The sequence below is a fragment of the Lynx canadensis genome, chromosome X (genome assembly GCF_007474595.2).
Source record: "Lynx canadensis isolate LIC74 chromosome X, mLynCan4.pri.v2, whole genome shotgun sequence".
Taxonomy (NCBI): Eukaryota; Metazoa; Chordata; class Mammalia; order Carnivora; family Felidae; genus Lynx; species Lynx canadensis.
The window spans coordinates 64290436-64307769 of record NC_044321.2 but is presented as its reverse complement, the minus strand read 5'-3'; the positions used below and the strand labels follow the sequence as shown (position 1 = coordinate 64307769).

General features: G+C 37.6%; 1 protein-coding gene across 4 annotated transcripts in view; it reads left to right on the top strand.

Moving 5' to 3' along the window:
- BRWD3 (bromodomain and WD repeat domain containing 3) overlaps positions 1 to 17334 on the top strand; it is a 243496-nt gene that overhangs the window by 122178 nt on the left and 103984 nt on the right. For all 4 annotated transcript variants that reach the window (XM_030304700.2, XM_032592278.1, XM_030304699.2 and 1 more), the window contains exons 15-17: positions 1334 to 1468; positions 2451 to 2579; positions 3985 to 4210. In XM_030304700.2, the coding sequence (XP_030160560.1) occupies positions 1334 to 1468; positions 2451 to 2579; positions 3985 to 4210 (490 nt within the window). The remainder of the gene's footprint in view (positions 1 to 1333; positions 1469 to 2450; positions 2580 to 3984; positions 4211 to 17334) is intronic.

Sequence of the window (17334 nt, the reverse complement as noted above, 5' to 3'; positions counted from 1 at the left end):
TAAGGCATGTGACCAACAAATAAAATCCCCTATTTAAAAGCTTCTCTTTCCCAGCGTACACGGAAATCACTGTAACATTATCATTTGAGTTTAACAAAGTAATTTTATTGTTTACTTTTTAGGGACCTTAGAAAGTTTTTGTTATATCAAGTTGATTAGCATATAACAAAGAAGTAACTTTTTAGTAGTCACTGGGAAAAGAGTTTTGGTAAACTTTAAGTTGTGACAATATTTATTGTAATGTGATTTTACCTATACATTTTGATCCAGTATGCATTTATTTTGCAGTAAGTTGTATTTTTTGTCCATAATGACAATATGGTAGGATGCTCTATTATTCCATTTTTTGTACAATGATTTGGGATAAAATGCACATTTTAGGGTCATAAGATATGATGATTTCTAAAAGCTCTTGATGTGTAATATGCTGATGTTTTTCTAAGTGAAATGCAACTTCAGGATGTCATGCATGCTTTTCTAAACTTGGAGCCTATTGTTAATCATGTATTCTTCTTAACAATGATCTGAATTAGGTGTTGGCAAACTATTTTTTTAAAAGGCCAAGTAGTAAGTATTTTTAGACTTTGCAGGCCACATATGGTCTCTGTTGCATATTCTTTGATGTTTTACAGCCTTTTAAACATGTAAAAACCATTCTAATCTCACAGGCTGTGTGTACAAAAATGGCTAGGGGTTAGATTTGGCCGGCAGGCTACGGTTGCAGACTCTTTATCTGAATATGCCGATATTCATTGGTAAGGGAAACATACAGAGAGCATTGGTTTTCAAACCTTTTTTTAAAACAGTAAACCCATTTTTCAGATAGCATATTAATGAAACCTTTAAGTATAAAGTAGATAAAGGGCAGAACCACTATGCTTTTTTGTTTGAATGTACCACGGGGCCTTCCAAAATACAATTTGAATAATAGGGATAGAATGCTGGATGAAGAACAGTGAAGGTTTGTCTGTTATCTCTGTTGCAGAATTGGGTGTTAGTGAAAAATTCCGTTTGTCCCATTTTCTGTTGGTATTTTAAATAGAAGAGTCATAGAAATATGAATTCTACTTCGGGGGCCTGGTAATGACCTGTAACTGTTTTTGGACTACATTTTAAACACCTTTCTGCATCTTCTATTGAATACTTTTTGAAATCAGCATGTAAACATATAAGGAACGCTACTAGAACCATTTCTTGTAGTGCCCACGTAGTAAGTGCTGTGGTGTGCATAAGTTCACGTGAACCAGGTTGATAGCACACTCCAGAGACCTTTTGGCTGAATAAACCAGATACTCGGTGTTGCTTTTCATGTTTAATATTGCTTTTATCACAGGGACATGATGATGAAGTATTTGTTTTGGAAGCACATCCATTTGATCAGAGGATTATACTTTCAGCTGGTCATGATGGGAACATTTTTATTTGGGACCTTGACCGGGGGACCAAAATTCGGAATTATTTTAACATGGTAAGGAAAATCTGTGCTTAGTTCATATTATAATGGACATCACTTATATGCCAGCTTGGTAATTAAAGTGTACTTAGTGCCAAGGAACCTCTTATCATCTGTGTTTAAATCCATACAGTAACTTAGAGAATGTCTCAAGACCTGAGAGTAAGGCCAGTCGAGAATTACACCTTTCAGAATGACTCTGTTATCATGGCATTAGCGTTTTCCAAATTCTTGTGCCCAGCTCTAAACTCTAGAAACTCTTTTGGAGCTAACACTAGCCAAAATCACAAAAAGGTTAATATTTAAACAATAATCCTAATGTATATATCATAACAGTGACTGTATTGTATCTGCCTCTGGTAAAGCCCTTATGGTTTAGTTAGTAATCAGGAAGTTGTCTGACAAATGTGGAATTGGAGGTATAGTTACTGTTAAGATATATTTCATACAAACCCTGGAAAAATCTGATGAGCTATCTCTTTTCCCAGTAGAATACCCTTCTATGGTAATGGGAATACTCATATCCTCCATATTTATTGTTCCTCTCTGAAGAATAGTTCTCAGTAAACATTTCTACATTGTCAACTTTTGAGGCTTTGTATAGTTCTAGACTGTTAATACCCTCTGTCTTTTGTTAGTAAAATTGATTTGTGTGCTTTAATTTTAGGAAGGTTATTTTAAGGCTTACTTGCATTACAATTTAAGATTTGCTGAGGTAGTGTTTTTGTCATTTTGGTTGTGTCTCAGTCACTCATTTAGTACTTCTAAGATATGACATTGCTGATAATGTTTGGTGCCATCTAATGCATTTTGATTCTTCCTAACATCTTACAGAGCTTTACTGTTTCAGTAGGATTCTGGCTGCAGAAGCTAGAGAGTACATTGGAATGTTGGTACATTATAGAATCCAAGATATTAAGAAGAAGAATCTATTGCCTACTTATTATTTGAAAAATCACCTCTTAAAATGACTTAAAGTGACTCCTCTAATTTTCAGATTGAAGGCCAAGGCCATGGTGCAGTGTTTGATTGTAAATTTTCACCAGATGGAAACCATTTTGCCTGCACAGATTCTCATGGGCATTTGCTGCTTTTTGGTTTTGGATGCAGTAAATACTATGAAAAGGTTAGTCTATTTAATTTTTGTTATACACTATAATTTTGGATTATATCATTCATAAATTTTATTTGAAGTCTTCTAGTTAATAAGGGCCATTGTATGTCAACAGATATGAAATAACCATGTCACTTTTCTTGGTAAAATTTTTCATCACTGCCAGAACATAAGGCTTCACAGTTTGAATCACTATTAAGATATAGGGTGATGTAGATATAAAAATTCCTTAGCGGGGGCGCCTGGGTGGCTCAGTCAGTTGAGCGTCCAACTTCGGCTCAGGTCATGATCTCATGGTTCGTGAGTTCGAGCTCCACATTGGGCTCTGTGCTGACAGCTCAGAGCCTGGAGCCTGCTTCAGATTCTGTCTCTCTCTCTCTCTGTCTCTCTCTCTCTCTTTCTGCCCCTCCCCCACTCATGCTCGCTCTCTCTCTCTCTCTCTCTCAAAAATAAACATTAAAAAAATAAAAAAATAGGGGCTCCTGGGTGGCTCAGTTGGTGTAGCATCTGAGTTCGGCCCAGGTTATGATCTCACGATTTGTGAGTCCGAGCCCCGCATCAGGCTCTGTGCTGACAGTTCAGAGCCTGGAGCCTGCTTCAGATCCTGTGTCTCTCTCTCTCTCTGCCCCTTTCCAGCTCATGCTCGTGCTCTCTCTCTCACTCTCTGTCAAAAATAAATAAAAAACTTTTAAAAAATTTAAAAAAAATAAAAATAAAAATTCATTAGGAAATCCTTTTACTTAGAACATATTCTCTGTACTGGCCTTCAGGTATAATGGGAAAACAAGTTTACCAGATTGCATTCTCTACTTATCATAAATTGGAAACAAATAGCTGGTGACCAAATGTTCATTTTCTTCCTTGGCCACTTTACCTATTATCCGTCTTGCTAAAATACTTTGGAAACTAACTTAATTGGTTCTTTATATTTTACTAGCTATGAATTTGGAATAGATTATAGATTCTTGGAGTTGGAAGAGAACTCAGAATCATTGAGTTTAGCTCAATACTTGTATCACCTTTGAGTGTTTTTTATGCATTTGGTATTTACCTGCTTTGCCATTTATATTATACTTAATCAGTTCATATTTGAAAAAAAATAAAAATAGTTATAAAGGTTTGTATGATATTTGCAACTTAAAAATATGTAATTTTATCTACTACTATGTTATTGCTCTCGTTCTTCATATGCTAATTGGAGAAATATGATATAGGGCCAGAAATTAATACAGATTATAGGATTTTGTGGAGAAAAGATAGGATTACAATTCAGGTGATTCACTTCTACCTAGAGGAAACATATAGCAATAGAGGGCTATAAGGGAATGCAAAAAGTATCTGGTTTGAAAAGTGCATGTTCTTTAGGAATGAAAATTAATTCCCTATGCATGTTAAATACTTAAAACCTGTGATAAAGATTCCAGATCAGATGTTCTTCCACACGGATTATCGACCTCTTATCCGTGATGCCAACAACTATGTACTGGATGAACAGACCCAACAAGCTCCTCACCTCATGCCTCCACCATTCTTGGTGGATGTTGATGGCAATCCGCATCCTACAAAATTCCAAAGACTAGTACCAGGACGGGAAAATTGTAAAGATGAACAACTTATACCACAGCTGGGATATGTGGCTAATGGTATGTTATCTCCAAAATTAAATTTAAAATATTTTGCAAAATGTTACACTTCCTACTGTTCTTTCTATGGTATATACTTCCTGCTAAACTCTGTAGTAGGTTAGAATGTATGTACCTAATAACTTCTATTAATTTTCATTTGCATATTACTTTTTTTTAACTTTTATTTTTTATTTATTTTGAGGGAGAGATGTGGGAGGGGCAGAGAGAGGGAGGGAGAGAGAATACCAAGCAGTCTCTGCATTGTCAGCACAAAGCCTGATGTGGGGCTCGAACTCACAAACTATGAGATCATGACCTGAGCTGAAACCAAGAGTCTGACATTTAACCTACTGAGCCAACCAGATGTCCCATTTGCATACTACTTTTGACCTTACCAGAGTACTTTTACATTTTTATGTCAGTTGAACACAGATAAATGGATTAGGACAACAGGCATATACTCAAGCAGAGAATGTATTGACCTGTTTCCTTAGAACCCTAAACATATATATGATCCTGTTGCTTATGGTTTTGACTCTAGTTATGATTAAATGTACTAACTTTAACCTGTCAAGCTTTTCTCATTGGTGAAACTATTTAGTGTTTAAATAACAGTCTTGGAGGATGTTGAGGAAGCAGTGATAAGCATAATGCATGATGTAAAGATAGAATAAGACAGTGAAATAATGCTATTCCCTGTCAAAGCAACTCTTCTTTTTTATTTTAATTCCAGTATATTTAACATACAGTGTTATGTTCGTTTCAGGCATACAAAACAGTGATACAACAATTCCATATATCACACAGTGCTCATCACAAGTGCACACCTTAATCTCTATCACGTATTTCACCCATTCCTCCACCTACCTCCCCTCTGATAACCATCAGTCTGTTCTCTATAAAGAGTTTGTTTCCTGGCTTGTCTCTCTCTCTCTCTCTCTCTCTCTCTCTCTCTCTTTCTCTTTCCATCCCTGCTTTCCTCCCTCCTTTTCCTTTGCTGTTTGTTTTTTTTTCTTAAATTCCACATATGAATGAAATAATACGGTATTTATCTTTCTCTGATTGACTTATTTTAATTAACGCTATACTCTCTAGCTCCATCCATGTCATTGCAAATGGAAGGACTTCAATTTTTCTAGAGCATATTTATGGCTGGAATTTTGTGGTTTTTTTTCAAGTTTATTTATTTATTTTGAGGTGGGGGAAGGGCAGAGAGAGAGGGAAGCAGGTTCCACACTGTCAGCACAGAGCCCAGTGTGGGGCTCAGACTCACATACTATGAGATCATGACCTGACTCAAAATCAAGAGTCAGATGCTTAACTGACTGAGCCACACAGGTGCCCCAGGATTTCACTTTTTTATGACTGAATAATATTCCATATTGTGTGTGTCTGTATGTGTGTGTGTGCACACACCATAACTTCTTGATCCATTCATCTATCAATTGACACTGTGCTGCTTCCATAATTTGGCTATTGTGGATAATGCTGCTACAAACATAGGAGTGCATGTATCCCTTTGAATTGGTGTTTTTGTGTTTTTTGGGTAAATACCCAGTAGTATGGATACTTGGATCTTAGGGCTGCTCTATTTTTAACTTTTTGAGGAACCTCCATACTGTTTTTCACAGTGGCTGCACCATTTTGTATTCCCACCAACAGCGCAAGAGGGTTCGTTTTTCTCCACATCCTCTCCATGTTTCTTGTGTTTTTGATTTTAGCCATTCTGATAGGTGCGAAGTGATATCTCATTGTAGTTTGGATTTGCATTTCCCTGATCATGAGTGATGTTGAACATCTTTTCATGTGTCTCTTGGCTATCTGGGTATCTTCTTGGAGAAAAATCTGTTTATTTCTTCAGTGCATATATTAATTGGATTATTTGATTTTTTTGGTGTTAACTTGTGTAAGTTCTTTATATATTTTAGATACTGACTCTTTATTTTGATACATCCTTGGCACATATCTTCTCCCATGCAGTAGGATGCCTTTTAGTTTTGTTGATTATTTCCTTTGCTATGCAGAAGTTTTTATTTTGATGTAGTCCCAATATTTTCCTTTTTGTTTTATTTCCCTTGCCTTAGGAGACATATCTACAAAAATGTTGCTACGGCTCATGTCAGGAAAATTATTGCCTGTGCTCTCTTCTAGGATTTTAATAGTTTCCTGTCTCATATTTAGGTCTTTAATCCATTTGAATTTTTTTTTTTTGGTGTAAGAAAGTGGTCCAATTTCATTCTTTTGCATGTTGCTGTCCAGTTTTCCCAAAACAATTTGGTGAGGAGACAGTCTTTTCCCATTGGATAATCTTTCCTGCCTTTTCAAAGATTAAATGCTATATAATTGTGGGTTTTTTCTGGATTTTGTATTCAATTCCATTGATCTCTGTGTCTGTTTTTGTGCCAGGATCATACTGTTTTGAATACTACAGCTTTGTAATACAGTTTTAAGTCTGGAATGTGATACTTCTTTCATTTTCTTTTTCAAAATTGCTTTGATAATTTGGGGTCTTTTGTGGTTCCATATAAATTTTAGGACTTTTTGTTCTAGTTGTGTGTAAAATGCTATTGACATTTTGATAGGGACTGCATTAAATGTATAGATTGCTTTGGATAGTATACACATTTAAAAATATTTGTTCTTTTTTAACAATTTTTTTAATGTTTATTTAGTTGAGAGAGAGAGAGAGAGAGAGAGAGAGAGAGAGAGAGAGAGAGAGAGAATGAGCAGGGGAGGGGCAGAGAGAGAATCTAAAACAGGCTCCAGACTCCGAGCTGTCAGCACAGAGCCCGATGCGGGGCTCAAGCCCACGAACCACGAGATCATGACCTGAACCGAAGTCGGACGCCCAACCGACTGAGCCACCCAGGCACCACAAAATATTTGTTCTTCTAATCCATAACCATGGGTGTCTTTCCATCTCTTTGTGTCATTTTCAATTTCTGTCATCAGTGTTTTATATTTTTTAGAGTATAGGTCTTTCACCTTTTGTTACTAGGTTTATTCCTAGGTAACATTTTTGGTATAATTTTAAATGTCATTGTTATCTTAAATTCTCTTTCTGCTACATCATTATTAATACATACAGATGCAACAGATTTTTGCACATTGATTCTATGTCCTGTGACTTTATTGAATTCATTTTATCAGTTCTAGTAGTTTATTGGTGGAGTTTTTAGGATCTTGTATATAGAATATCATGTCATCTGCAAATAATGAACATTTAACTTCTTTCTTACCAATTTGCATGCCCTTTACTATTTTTATTTAATTTCTGTGGCTAGGATTTCAGTACCGTCTTAAGTAACAGTGGTGAGAATGGACATCCTTGTCTAGTTCGTAACCCTAAGAGGAAAGCTCTCAGTTTTTCTCCATTCATTGACTCTGATGTTCACTGTGTTTTTCATATATTGTCTTTATTATGTTGAAGTAAGTTCCCTCTAAACTTGCTTGGTTGAGGGCTTTATCATGAATAGATGTTGTACTTTGTCAAGTACTTTTCCTGCATCTATTGAAATGATCATATGGTTTTTATTCTTTCTCTTATTGATGTGATATATCACATTGTTTGGTTTGCGAATATTGAACCAACCTTGTATACTGGGAATAAATCCTACTTAATCATGGTGAGCGATTTTTTTAATGTATTGTTGGATTGTTTGCTAGTATTTTGAGGATTTTTACATCTACATTCATCAAACATCATACTGGCCTGTAGTTTTGTTTTTTAGTGGTATCTACCTGGCTTTGGTATCTGGGTAATGCTGGGCTCATAGAATGAATTTGGAAGTTCTCCTTCCTCCTTTATTTTATGGAATAGTTTGAGAAGAATAGGTATTAACTCTTTAAATATTTGGTAGAATTCACCTGTGAAGCTTTCTGGTCCTGGACTTTGGTTCGTTTGGAGTTTTTGATTACTGATTCAATCTCCTTGTTGGTAATTGGTCTAGGCACATTTTCTGTTTCTTCCAACTTTCATTTTGGTAGGTGATATGTTTCTAGAAAGTTATCTATTTCTTCTAGGTTCTCCATTGTGTTGGCATATAGTTTTTCATAATATTCTCGTATAATTGTATTTCTGTGGTGTGGTTATTATTTCTCCTCTTTCTTTTGTAATTTTATTTGCGTTCTTTTTCTTTTTTTGCTTTTTGATGAATCTGGCTCAAGGTTTGTGAATTTATTTTTTCAAAGAACCAACTCCTGATTTCATTGATCTGTTCTGTTTAGTCTCTATATCATTTACTTCTGTTGGCTTTAGGTATTATTTGGTGTCCCTTTTCTCAGTCCTTTAGGTGTAAGGTTAGGTTGTTTGTTTGAGTTTTTTCTTGCTTCTTGAGTTGATTCTGTTTTGGTATAAACTCCTCACTTAAAACCACTTTTGCTGTGTCTCAAAGCTTTTGGAGCATTATGTTTTCATTTTCATTGTTTCCATGTACTTTTGGACTTCCTCTTTCATTTCTTGGTTAACCCATTCATTGTTTAATCGCAAGTTATTTTACCATCATGTATTTGTGGTCTTTCCATATTTTTTCTTGTGGTTGACTTCTCGTTTCATATCATTGTCATCAGAAGATACACATGGTATGACTTTGATCTCCTTGAGTATTTGTTGAAGCTCTTTTTCTGGCCTAACATGTAATCTGTTCTGGAGAATGTTCCATGTGCACCTGAAAAGAATATGTATTCTGCTGTTTTAAAATGGAGTGTTTTAATATATCTATTAAGTCTACCTGGTGTACTGTGTCATTCACAGCCATTGTTTGTTTGTTAATTTTCTATTCAGATGTAAGTGGTATATTAATGTCCTTTACTATTGTATTATAACTCATTAGTCCCTTTATGTTTGTTATTAACTGTTTTATGTATTTAGTGCTTCCATGTTGGGTACAGTTGTTATATCTTTTTGTTGGATTGTCCCCTTTGTTATTATAGAGTCCTTCTTTGTCTCTTGTTACAGTTTTTGTTTTAAAATGTATATTTTTCCATAATTTGGCTATTGTTGAGAGTGGTGCTATAAACATTGGGGTACAAGTGCCCCTATGCATCAGTACTCCTGTATCCCTTGGGTAAATTCCTAGCAGTGCTATTGCTGGGTCATAGGGTAGGTCTATTTTTAATTTTTTGAGGAACCTCCACACTGTTTTCCAGAGTGGCTGCACTAATTTGCATTCCCACCAACAGTGCAATAGGGTTCCCGTTTCTCCACATCCTCTCCAACATCTATAGTCTCCTGATTTGTTCATTTTAGCCACTCTGACTGGCGTGAGGTGATATCTGAGTGTGGTTTTGATTTGTATTTCCCTGATGAGCGACGTTGAGCATCTTTTCATGTTCCTGCTGGCCATCTGGATGTCTTCTTTAGAGAAGTGTCTATTCATGTTTTCTGCCCATTTCTTCACTGGGTTATTTTTTTTTGGGGTGTGGAGTTTGGATCCTGAGAAACTTAACAGAAACCCATGGGGGAGGGGAAGGAAAAAAAACAAAAAGAGGTTAGAGTGGAAGAGAGCCAAAGCATAAGAGACTGTTAAAAACTGAGAACAAACTGAGGGTTGATGGGGGGTGGGAGGGAGGAGAGGGTGGGTGATGGGTATTGAGGAGGGCACCTTTTGGGATGAGCACTGGGTGTTGTGTGGAAACCAATTTGACAATAAACTTCATATATTGAAAAAATAAATAAATAAAATGTATATTTTTGGGGGCACCTGGGTGGCTCATTTGGTTAAGCGTCCAGCTCTTGATTTCAGGTCATGATCTCATGGTTCGTGGCTTCGAGTCCCATGTCAGTCTCTGCATGATAGCATGGAGCCTGCTCGGGATTCTCTCTCTCCTCCTTTCTGTCTGCCCCTTGCTTGTTTTCTCTCTTTCTCTCTCAAAATTAAATAAACACTTTTTAAGAATAAAATAAAATCTATATTTTCTGATATAAGTATTGATGCTCCAGCTTTTTTTTCACATTCATTTGCATGATAAATGTTTTTTATTCCCCTTACTTTCAACCTGCTGTGTCTTTAGGTCTAAAATGAGTTCCCTGTAGGCAGTATATAGATGGGTCCTTTTGTGTGTGTGTGTGTGTGGGTGGGTGGGTGGGTGGGTGTGGGTGTGTGCATTCTGTCACTCTATGTCTTTTGATTGGAACATTTAGTTCATTTATAATAATTACATAAAAGTAATTATTGGTAGACATGTATTTATTGCTGTTTTATTACTTGGATTGTGACTGTTTCTGAAGATCCTTTCTTATCTTTCAAGTTTTACTGATTTGCTTTAGTGATATATTTGGATTACTTTTTCTTTACTCTTTGTCTATTATTTTTTTTTATTTGTGGTTCCCATTAGGTTTATATAAAATCTCTTGTGCATATAGCTGTCTCTCTTAAGTTCACTTCATCCAGTTTGTTTCAAATCTCAGTTATTACAATTTTCTTTTATTTATTTATTTTTAAGCAGCAGGCAAAAGTTTATTAAAGTGTAAGATTAGAAAGTAAGAATAGTAGGAAAACTCTCTTTATAGGGAAGGGACATTTGAAAGTAAATGCCAGAAGACTATAGACAAGAGTCCTTGTTTTATAAAGTTCTTGTCAATCTCCCCCCCTCCCTTCCCCCTTGTTCCTTCTCAGGTTCTACCCTTACTGGCTTGATAGCTCTAGGTGCTGGGTTATGCATTCCTGATTGGCTCATTTCCATTGTAGGACAGGTGGCTGATGGCCATACTTAGGTCTTTTGTCAAATTCCTGAGGGAAACCTTAGGGGAAGTAGATGGGGTCTGTTACATTCTGAGGAACCTTAAACCTGAGGGAGTTTGCTGTGGTCAGACACTCCCAGCATTGTTCCAAAATATGTGTTTATCCCAACCCAGGGACCTCAGATCCTCCTTTCCCTCTCTGTCTATTTTATACTATCTTTTTCTATCATATATCCCCCTCTGAACACGTGGCTCCTAACTGCCATTAGGAATTGTGGCGACGACTGATCTTAACGGCTTCCTACTAAAGGGGAGCAATTACAGGGGAATGGCACTGAGGGCAGGTTCAGAGGTCATCCAAAGGTCCAATTTAATGGGAGGGTGTCTGGAACATCTAGGCTAGCAGAATTTTCTTGGATGTCTTCTTATTCTGGCAGATGAGACAGTTTCTACAAATGACATACCAACGATATTAGACCAACAAGCATTAATATTCCAAATGCAGTGCCTCCTAGGGAGGAGGCCACACCATTAGGAAGAGGAAAGACACATTGTAGTCATCCAAAATGTCCCTGACATGTCTGGCTGTATATATATGTAGACACACACACACACATACACATATATGTATATATATGTGTGTATATATATATATATATGTACACACATACACATATATGTATATATACATATATATGTATATATACATATATATGTATATAAATTTAACTATAGTTATTTTTCTTCCTCTTCTATACTTATTTGGATCTTGTGATACTGTTGATTAGAATAATTAAGCACCTGAACTAGTTTTTGGTTCTCAATCCTTAAGGCTTCTTTGGCCATCCAGTTTCCATAGGACCAACTCCATGAAGCATATTTAATTTTGCCTTAAGGAAAGATTGATCTTTGATATCCAGAGTTCTATAAGTTTAAGCTGTTGTTTATCTGTCCTGGTGTTAGTAGCACTATAGTCCTTATTTTAGTCATAATGTCCCTTCCTAGCAAGGGAGTGTGGCTCTCTGGCATTATCAAAAAAGAATGTGAAAAATATTAAGTCTCCCCATATGTACCCTGATGGCTGAAAGAAATATTTAGTCGCAAGTTTTCTGGAGACGCCTCTAATTATTATATTGCGTTTGGATAGTTGGCTGGGAGTGGAAAGGAGGACAGAAAAAGTGGCTCCAGTGTCAAGAAGGAAATCAACCGGCTTTCCTTCTGTATCCAGAGTTACCGAAGGCTCTGGGTTTCCAATGGACAGTTGGTTTAGGGGAGCCACCACAAAGAGCCCTGGGCCCCATCAGGGACATTGGTTATCTGAGCCCTTGCAGATTGAGGTCCCTGAGGGCATTCAGATCTCCAGTGACTGTCTCCACACAAAGGAAATGGCTTATGGGTTTCAATATCAGTTGTACCCTCTGAGGATATTCTCGTTTCCAGTGCCCTAAATGGCCACATAAATGGCACTTGGTGCCAGGACCTCAGAAAGTCTGGTCTGACATAGTACATAAAACCGCAACTAAGGCCTCAGACTTTTCTTAAGCCTCCTTTCCTGTTCCTTATTCTCCTCTTGATCTCATTTGTAATATACCCAATTGGCAGCTCCTAAAAGCTCCTCCAGGGTCCCTTCTGGGCTAACAACCAGTTTTTGCAGTTTTCTTCAAATCTGGGGCTGATTGAGTGACAGATTTTCCTTCAGAATCATCTCAGCCTCAGGGGTGTTAAGGGAGATAGCCATATATTTAAGGAGAGGCTCCCTTAACCTCTCTAGAAAGGCCACCAGGTTTTCATCCTGTGTCTGTAAGATAGTGGCTAATTTACTATAATTTAAAAGTTTTAACCTTAGACCTTAGTTTCTCCAAAACATAAGCTTGGAAGTGGCAGTGACACCATTCTCCAATGGGATGGTCATAGTCCCAATTAATATCTTGGAATGGAATTGCCTGGGCTCCAGTAGGGAATTGGAAGTCCCCTGTAGGACCTCCAGTCCCATGTTAATTAATGAGTTGCTCATCTCCAGGTCTCTCAACTGCTGCCAGAACACCAAGTCATAGTGGTGTCTCCCTGCATTTCTCCTTCTGGCACTCTAGCTTCTTGTAGGGGAAACATGCCTGTTACATTATGGGGAGGGCCTGGATAAGGTGGGCAGCAGGGAGCAGAAGTTCACGTTCTTTCTTAAGTCTGGATCTATAGATAGAGGACCCGAGGAGGAGGAGGTTGAGGTAAGACTTCCCTTCCTCCTTCTCTAGGTTTGCTTTGGGTACAGGCAAGGGCCCCTTGATTGTTTCTCCTCCTGATTTCTGGACCTTGGAAAGGGCTGTCAATAAGCCAGGGTTAACCTTGTATTGCATACACATGTCCCAGTTTTCTCTTAAAGCCCAAAAACATTGAACCATAGGGGACTTCTCCCCATTTCCCTTACAAAAACAAATCTGATTGTAGGATAGTATTATAATTGATATTTCTCTCTGGCTGCCTAGTTTCCTCCTCCAGTTTGTATTGGGGCTAAGCCTTGGCATAAAAGAAAATGAGTCACTTTTTGTTTAGGATTTGTGTACCAAAATCATCCCAGTTTTTCAGAATGCATCCTAACAGAGTATTGGCCTTGGTTGGGGAATTGCCTGTCTATAGGGAAAAGGAAGAAAAGGCATCTCTTATCTCAATTTCCTATAGCTGGTCAGAGAAACTTTATCTCCTGACCCTGATTGTTGGCCAGGAGAAGCCTCATCTCCTTGCCCCGCAGTTTGGCTGACTATGCGACTGGCAGCCAAAAGCCCTGTCAGTCTCACAAGGTGCTGGGAGTAGTAACTCTTAGCCAGGCTTGACCCTATCTCTGAGAGTTGACCCATCTTCTCTGATTTCTCCTACCCCTCCATTTCCCTCCTGCAGGAACTTGGGGTTATGGACTGTGATCAAGCAAGACTCCCCTGATTATAGAAGTATGCACTAATTTTATTTTAGCCTATCAGTCATTTACATATCGATACTCGGCCATTGAGGGGAGGTTAAAAGGGCCAAAGTCAAGGTCTGTTCCCCTGCCTTGTTTAGCAGTACCCACATAAATATGTTCCAGCCATGTGTATATCCATTTTCGACATACACTGGACTAAGTTTAGCAAAATGTCTCCCAGTAAAAGCACTTCATATGTCATCCATCCATCCCTCATATGTCATAGGCATCCATTCCTCTACTAAACAGGAACAACACAAGTGTGGAGCATTTGGAGGCCAGCAGTGAGGACATCACCACCATTTTCCTAGCCTTTGGATCAAAGGAGGGTAGTTTTAATCCTATAGGAGTGTACTTTTAAAATCCATTCATTTTAACCTTATCCATCCTGACCACACATAAAGTTCCTTTCCAAAGATTTCCCTTCATGAACCTTCTACAACTTTCCTTTGCATTTAGATTTTGTCCCAAGCCATTTCTCTCCAAATAACCAGTCTCATTTAGGACAAAATTACTTTTTTTTTTCACCTTCAACAAAAATGTATTTCCACTTCTTACACCTTCCTTCACATCTACTTTTCTACATATGGTCCCTTTTCTTATTTCCATCAGTTTTAACTACATTTAACAGAATTTAAACTCTTAGAATCCTTAGTCTCCAGTGAAAACTAAGTCGCAACCAATTGTGACCGGTTACACCAGAATTCTTTACATGGCAAATTTATGAATTAATTAATCACAAAGCATGTTTTCCAAGAGACCCAAATATCCTTGGTTTCTCTACAATAAGTCAAAAGAACAAACCTATGTTTAGTAAGCAATGCTTTAGCATTCCATCTGATTTGGAAAAGGCCTAAATGTCCAACACATTTAATCTAGTTTATGATCCAAGCAAAACTATAAATTTAAACTTTCAGGTTATCAAAGACCCTGAAAGCTATATGAACAATTACCCATAAAACCTTAAGACAGACTTAACTACTATTTTAAGTCATCTTTTTGCTGACAAATTGCATCAGAGATAACATGAGCATATTTGACCTTCAGAAAACCTAGGTAGAAAAAGTTTTATATATTTAATGTTGATAACCATAAAGACATGTCTATCTTATTTTTTTTATATATATATGAAATTTATTGACAAATTGGTTTCCATACAACACCCAGTGCTCATCCCAAAAGGTGCCCTCCTCAATACCCATCACCCACCCTCCCCTCCCTCCCACCCCCCATCAACCCTCAGTTTGTTCTCAGTTTTTAACAGTCTCTTATGCTTTGGCTCTCTCCCACTCTAACCTCTTTTTTTTTTTTCCTTCCCCTCCCCCATGAGTTCCTGTTAAGTTTCTCAGGATCCACATAAGAGTGAAACCATATGGTACTGTCTTTCTCTGTATGGCTTATTTCACTTAGCATTACACTCTCCAGTTCCATCCACGTTGCTACAAAAGGCCATATTTCATTTTTTCTCATTGCCACATAGTATTCCATTGTGTATATATACCACAATTTCTTTATCCATTCATCAGTTGATGGACATTTAGGCTCTTTCCATAATTTGGCTATTGTTGAGAGTGCTGCTATGAACATTGGGGTACAAGTGCCCCTATGCATCAGTACTCCTGTATCCCTTGGATAAATTCCTAGCAGTGCTCTTGCTGGGTCATAGGGTAGGTCTATTTTTAATTTTCTGAGGAACCTCCACACTGCTTTCCAGAGCGGCTGCACCAATTTGCATTCCCACCAACAGTGCAAGAGGGTTCCCGTTTCTCCACATCCTCTCCAGCATCTATAGTCTCCTGATTTGTTCATTTTGGCCACTCTGACTGGCGTGAGGTGATACCTGAGTGTGGTTTTGATTTGTATTTCCCTGATAAGGAGCGACGCTGAACATCTTTTCATGTGCCTGTTGGCCATCTGGATGTCTTCTTTAGAGAAGTGTCTATTCACGTTTTCTGCCCATTTCTTCACTGGGTTATTTGTTTTTCGGGTGTGGAGTTTGGTGAGCTCTTTATAGATTTTAGATACTAGCCCTTTGTCCGATATGTCATTTGCAAATATCTTTTCCCATTCCGTTGGTTGCCTTTTAGTTTTCTTGGTTGTTTCCTTTGCTGTGCAGAAGCTTTTTATCTTCATAAGGTCCCAGTAATTCATTTTTGCTTTTATTTCCCTTGCCTTTGGGGATGTGTCGAATAAGAGATTGCTACGGCTGAGGTCAGAGAGGTCTTTTCCTGCTTTCTCCTCTAAGGTTCTGATGGTTTCCTGTCTCACATTTAGGTCCTTTATCCATTTTGAGTTTATTTTTGTAAATGGTGTGAGAAAGTGGTCTAGTTTCAACCTTCTGCGTGTTGCTGACCAGTTCTCCCAGCACCATTTGTTAAAGAGGCTGTCTTTTTTCCATTGGATGTTCTTTCCTGCTTTGTCAAAGATGAGTTGGCCATACGTTTGTGGGTCTAGTTCTGGGGTTTCTATTCTATTCCATTGGTCTGTGTGTCTGTTTTTGTGCCAATACCATGCTGTCTTGATGATGACAGCTTTGTAGTAGAGGCTAAAGTCTGGGATTGTGATGCCTCCTGCTTTGGTCTTCTTCTTCAAAATTCCTTTGGCTATTCGGAGCCTTTTGTGGTTCCATATGAATTTTAGGATTGCTTGTTCTAATTTCGAGAAGAATGCTGGTGTAATTTTGATTGGGATTGCATTGAATGTGTAGATAGCTTTAGGTAGTATTGACATTTTGACAATATTTATTTTTCCAATCCATGAGCAGGGAATGTCTTTCCATTTCTTTAAATCTTCTTCAATTACCTTCATAAGCTTTCTATAGTTTTCAGCATACAGATCCTTTACATCTTTCGTTAGATTTATTCCTAGGTATTTTATGCTTCTTGGTGCAATTGTGAATGGGATCATTTTCTTTATTTGTCTTTCTGTTGCTTCATTGTTAGTGTATAAGAATGCAACTGATTTCTGTACATTGATTTTGTATCCTGCGACTTTGCTGAATTCATGTATCAGTTCTAGCAGACTTTTGGTGGAGTCTATCGGATTTTCCATGTATAATATCATGTCATCTGCAAAAAGCGAAAGCTTGACTTCATCTTTGCCAATTTTGATGCCTTTGATTTCCTTTTGTTGTCTGATTGCTGATGCTAGAACTTCCAGCACTGTGTTAAACAACAGCGGTGAGAGTGGGCATCCCTGTCGTGTTCCTGATCTCAGGGAAAAAGCTCTCAGTTTTTCCCCGTTGAGGATGATGTTAGCTGTGGGCTTTTCATAAATGGCTTTTATGATCTTTAAGTATGTTCCTTCTATCCCGACTTTCTCAAGGGTTTTTATTAAGAAAGGGTGCTGGATTTTGTCAAAGGCCTTTTCTGCATCGATTGACAGGATCATATGGTTCTTCTCTTTTTTTTTGTTAATGTGATGTATCACGTTGATTGATTTGCGAATGTTGAACCAGCCCTGCATCCCAGGAATGAATCCCACTTGATCATGGTGAATCATTCTTTTTAT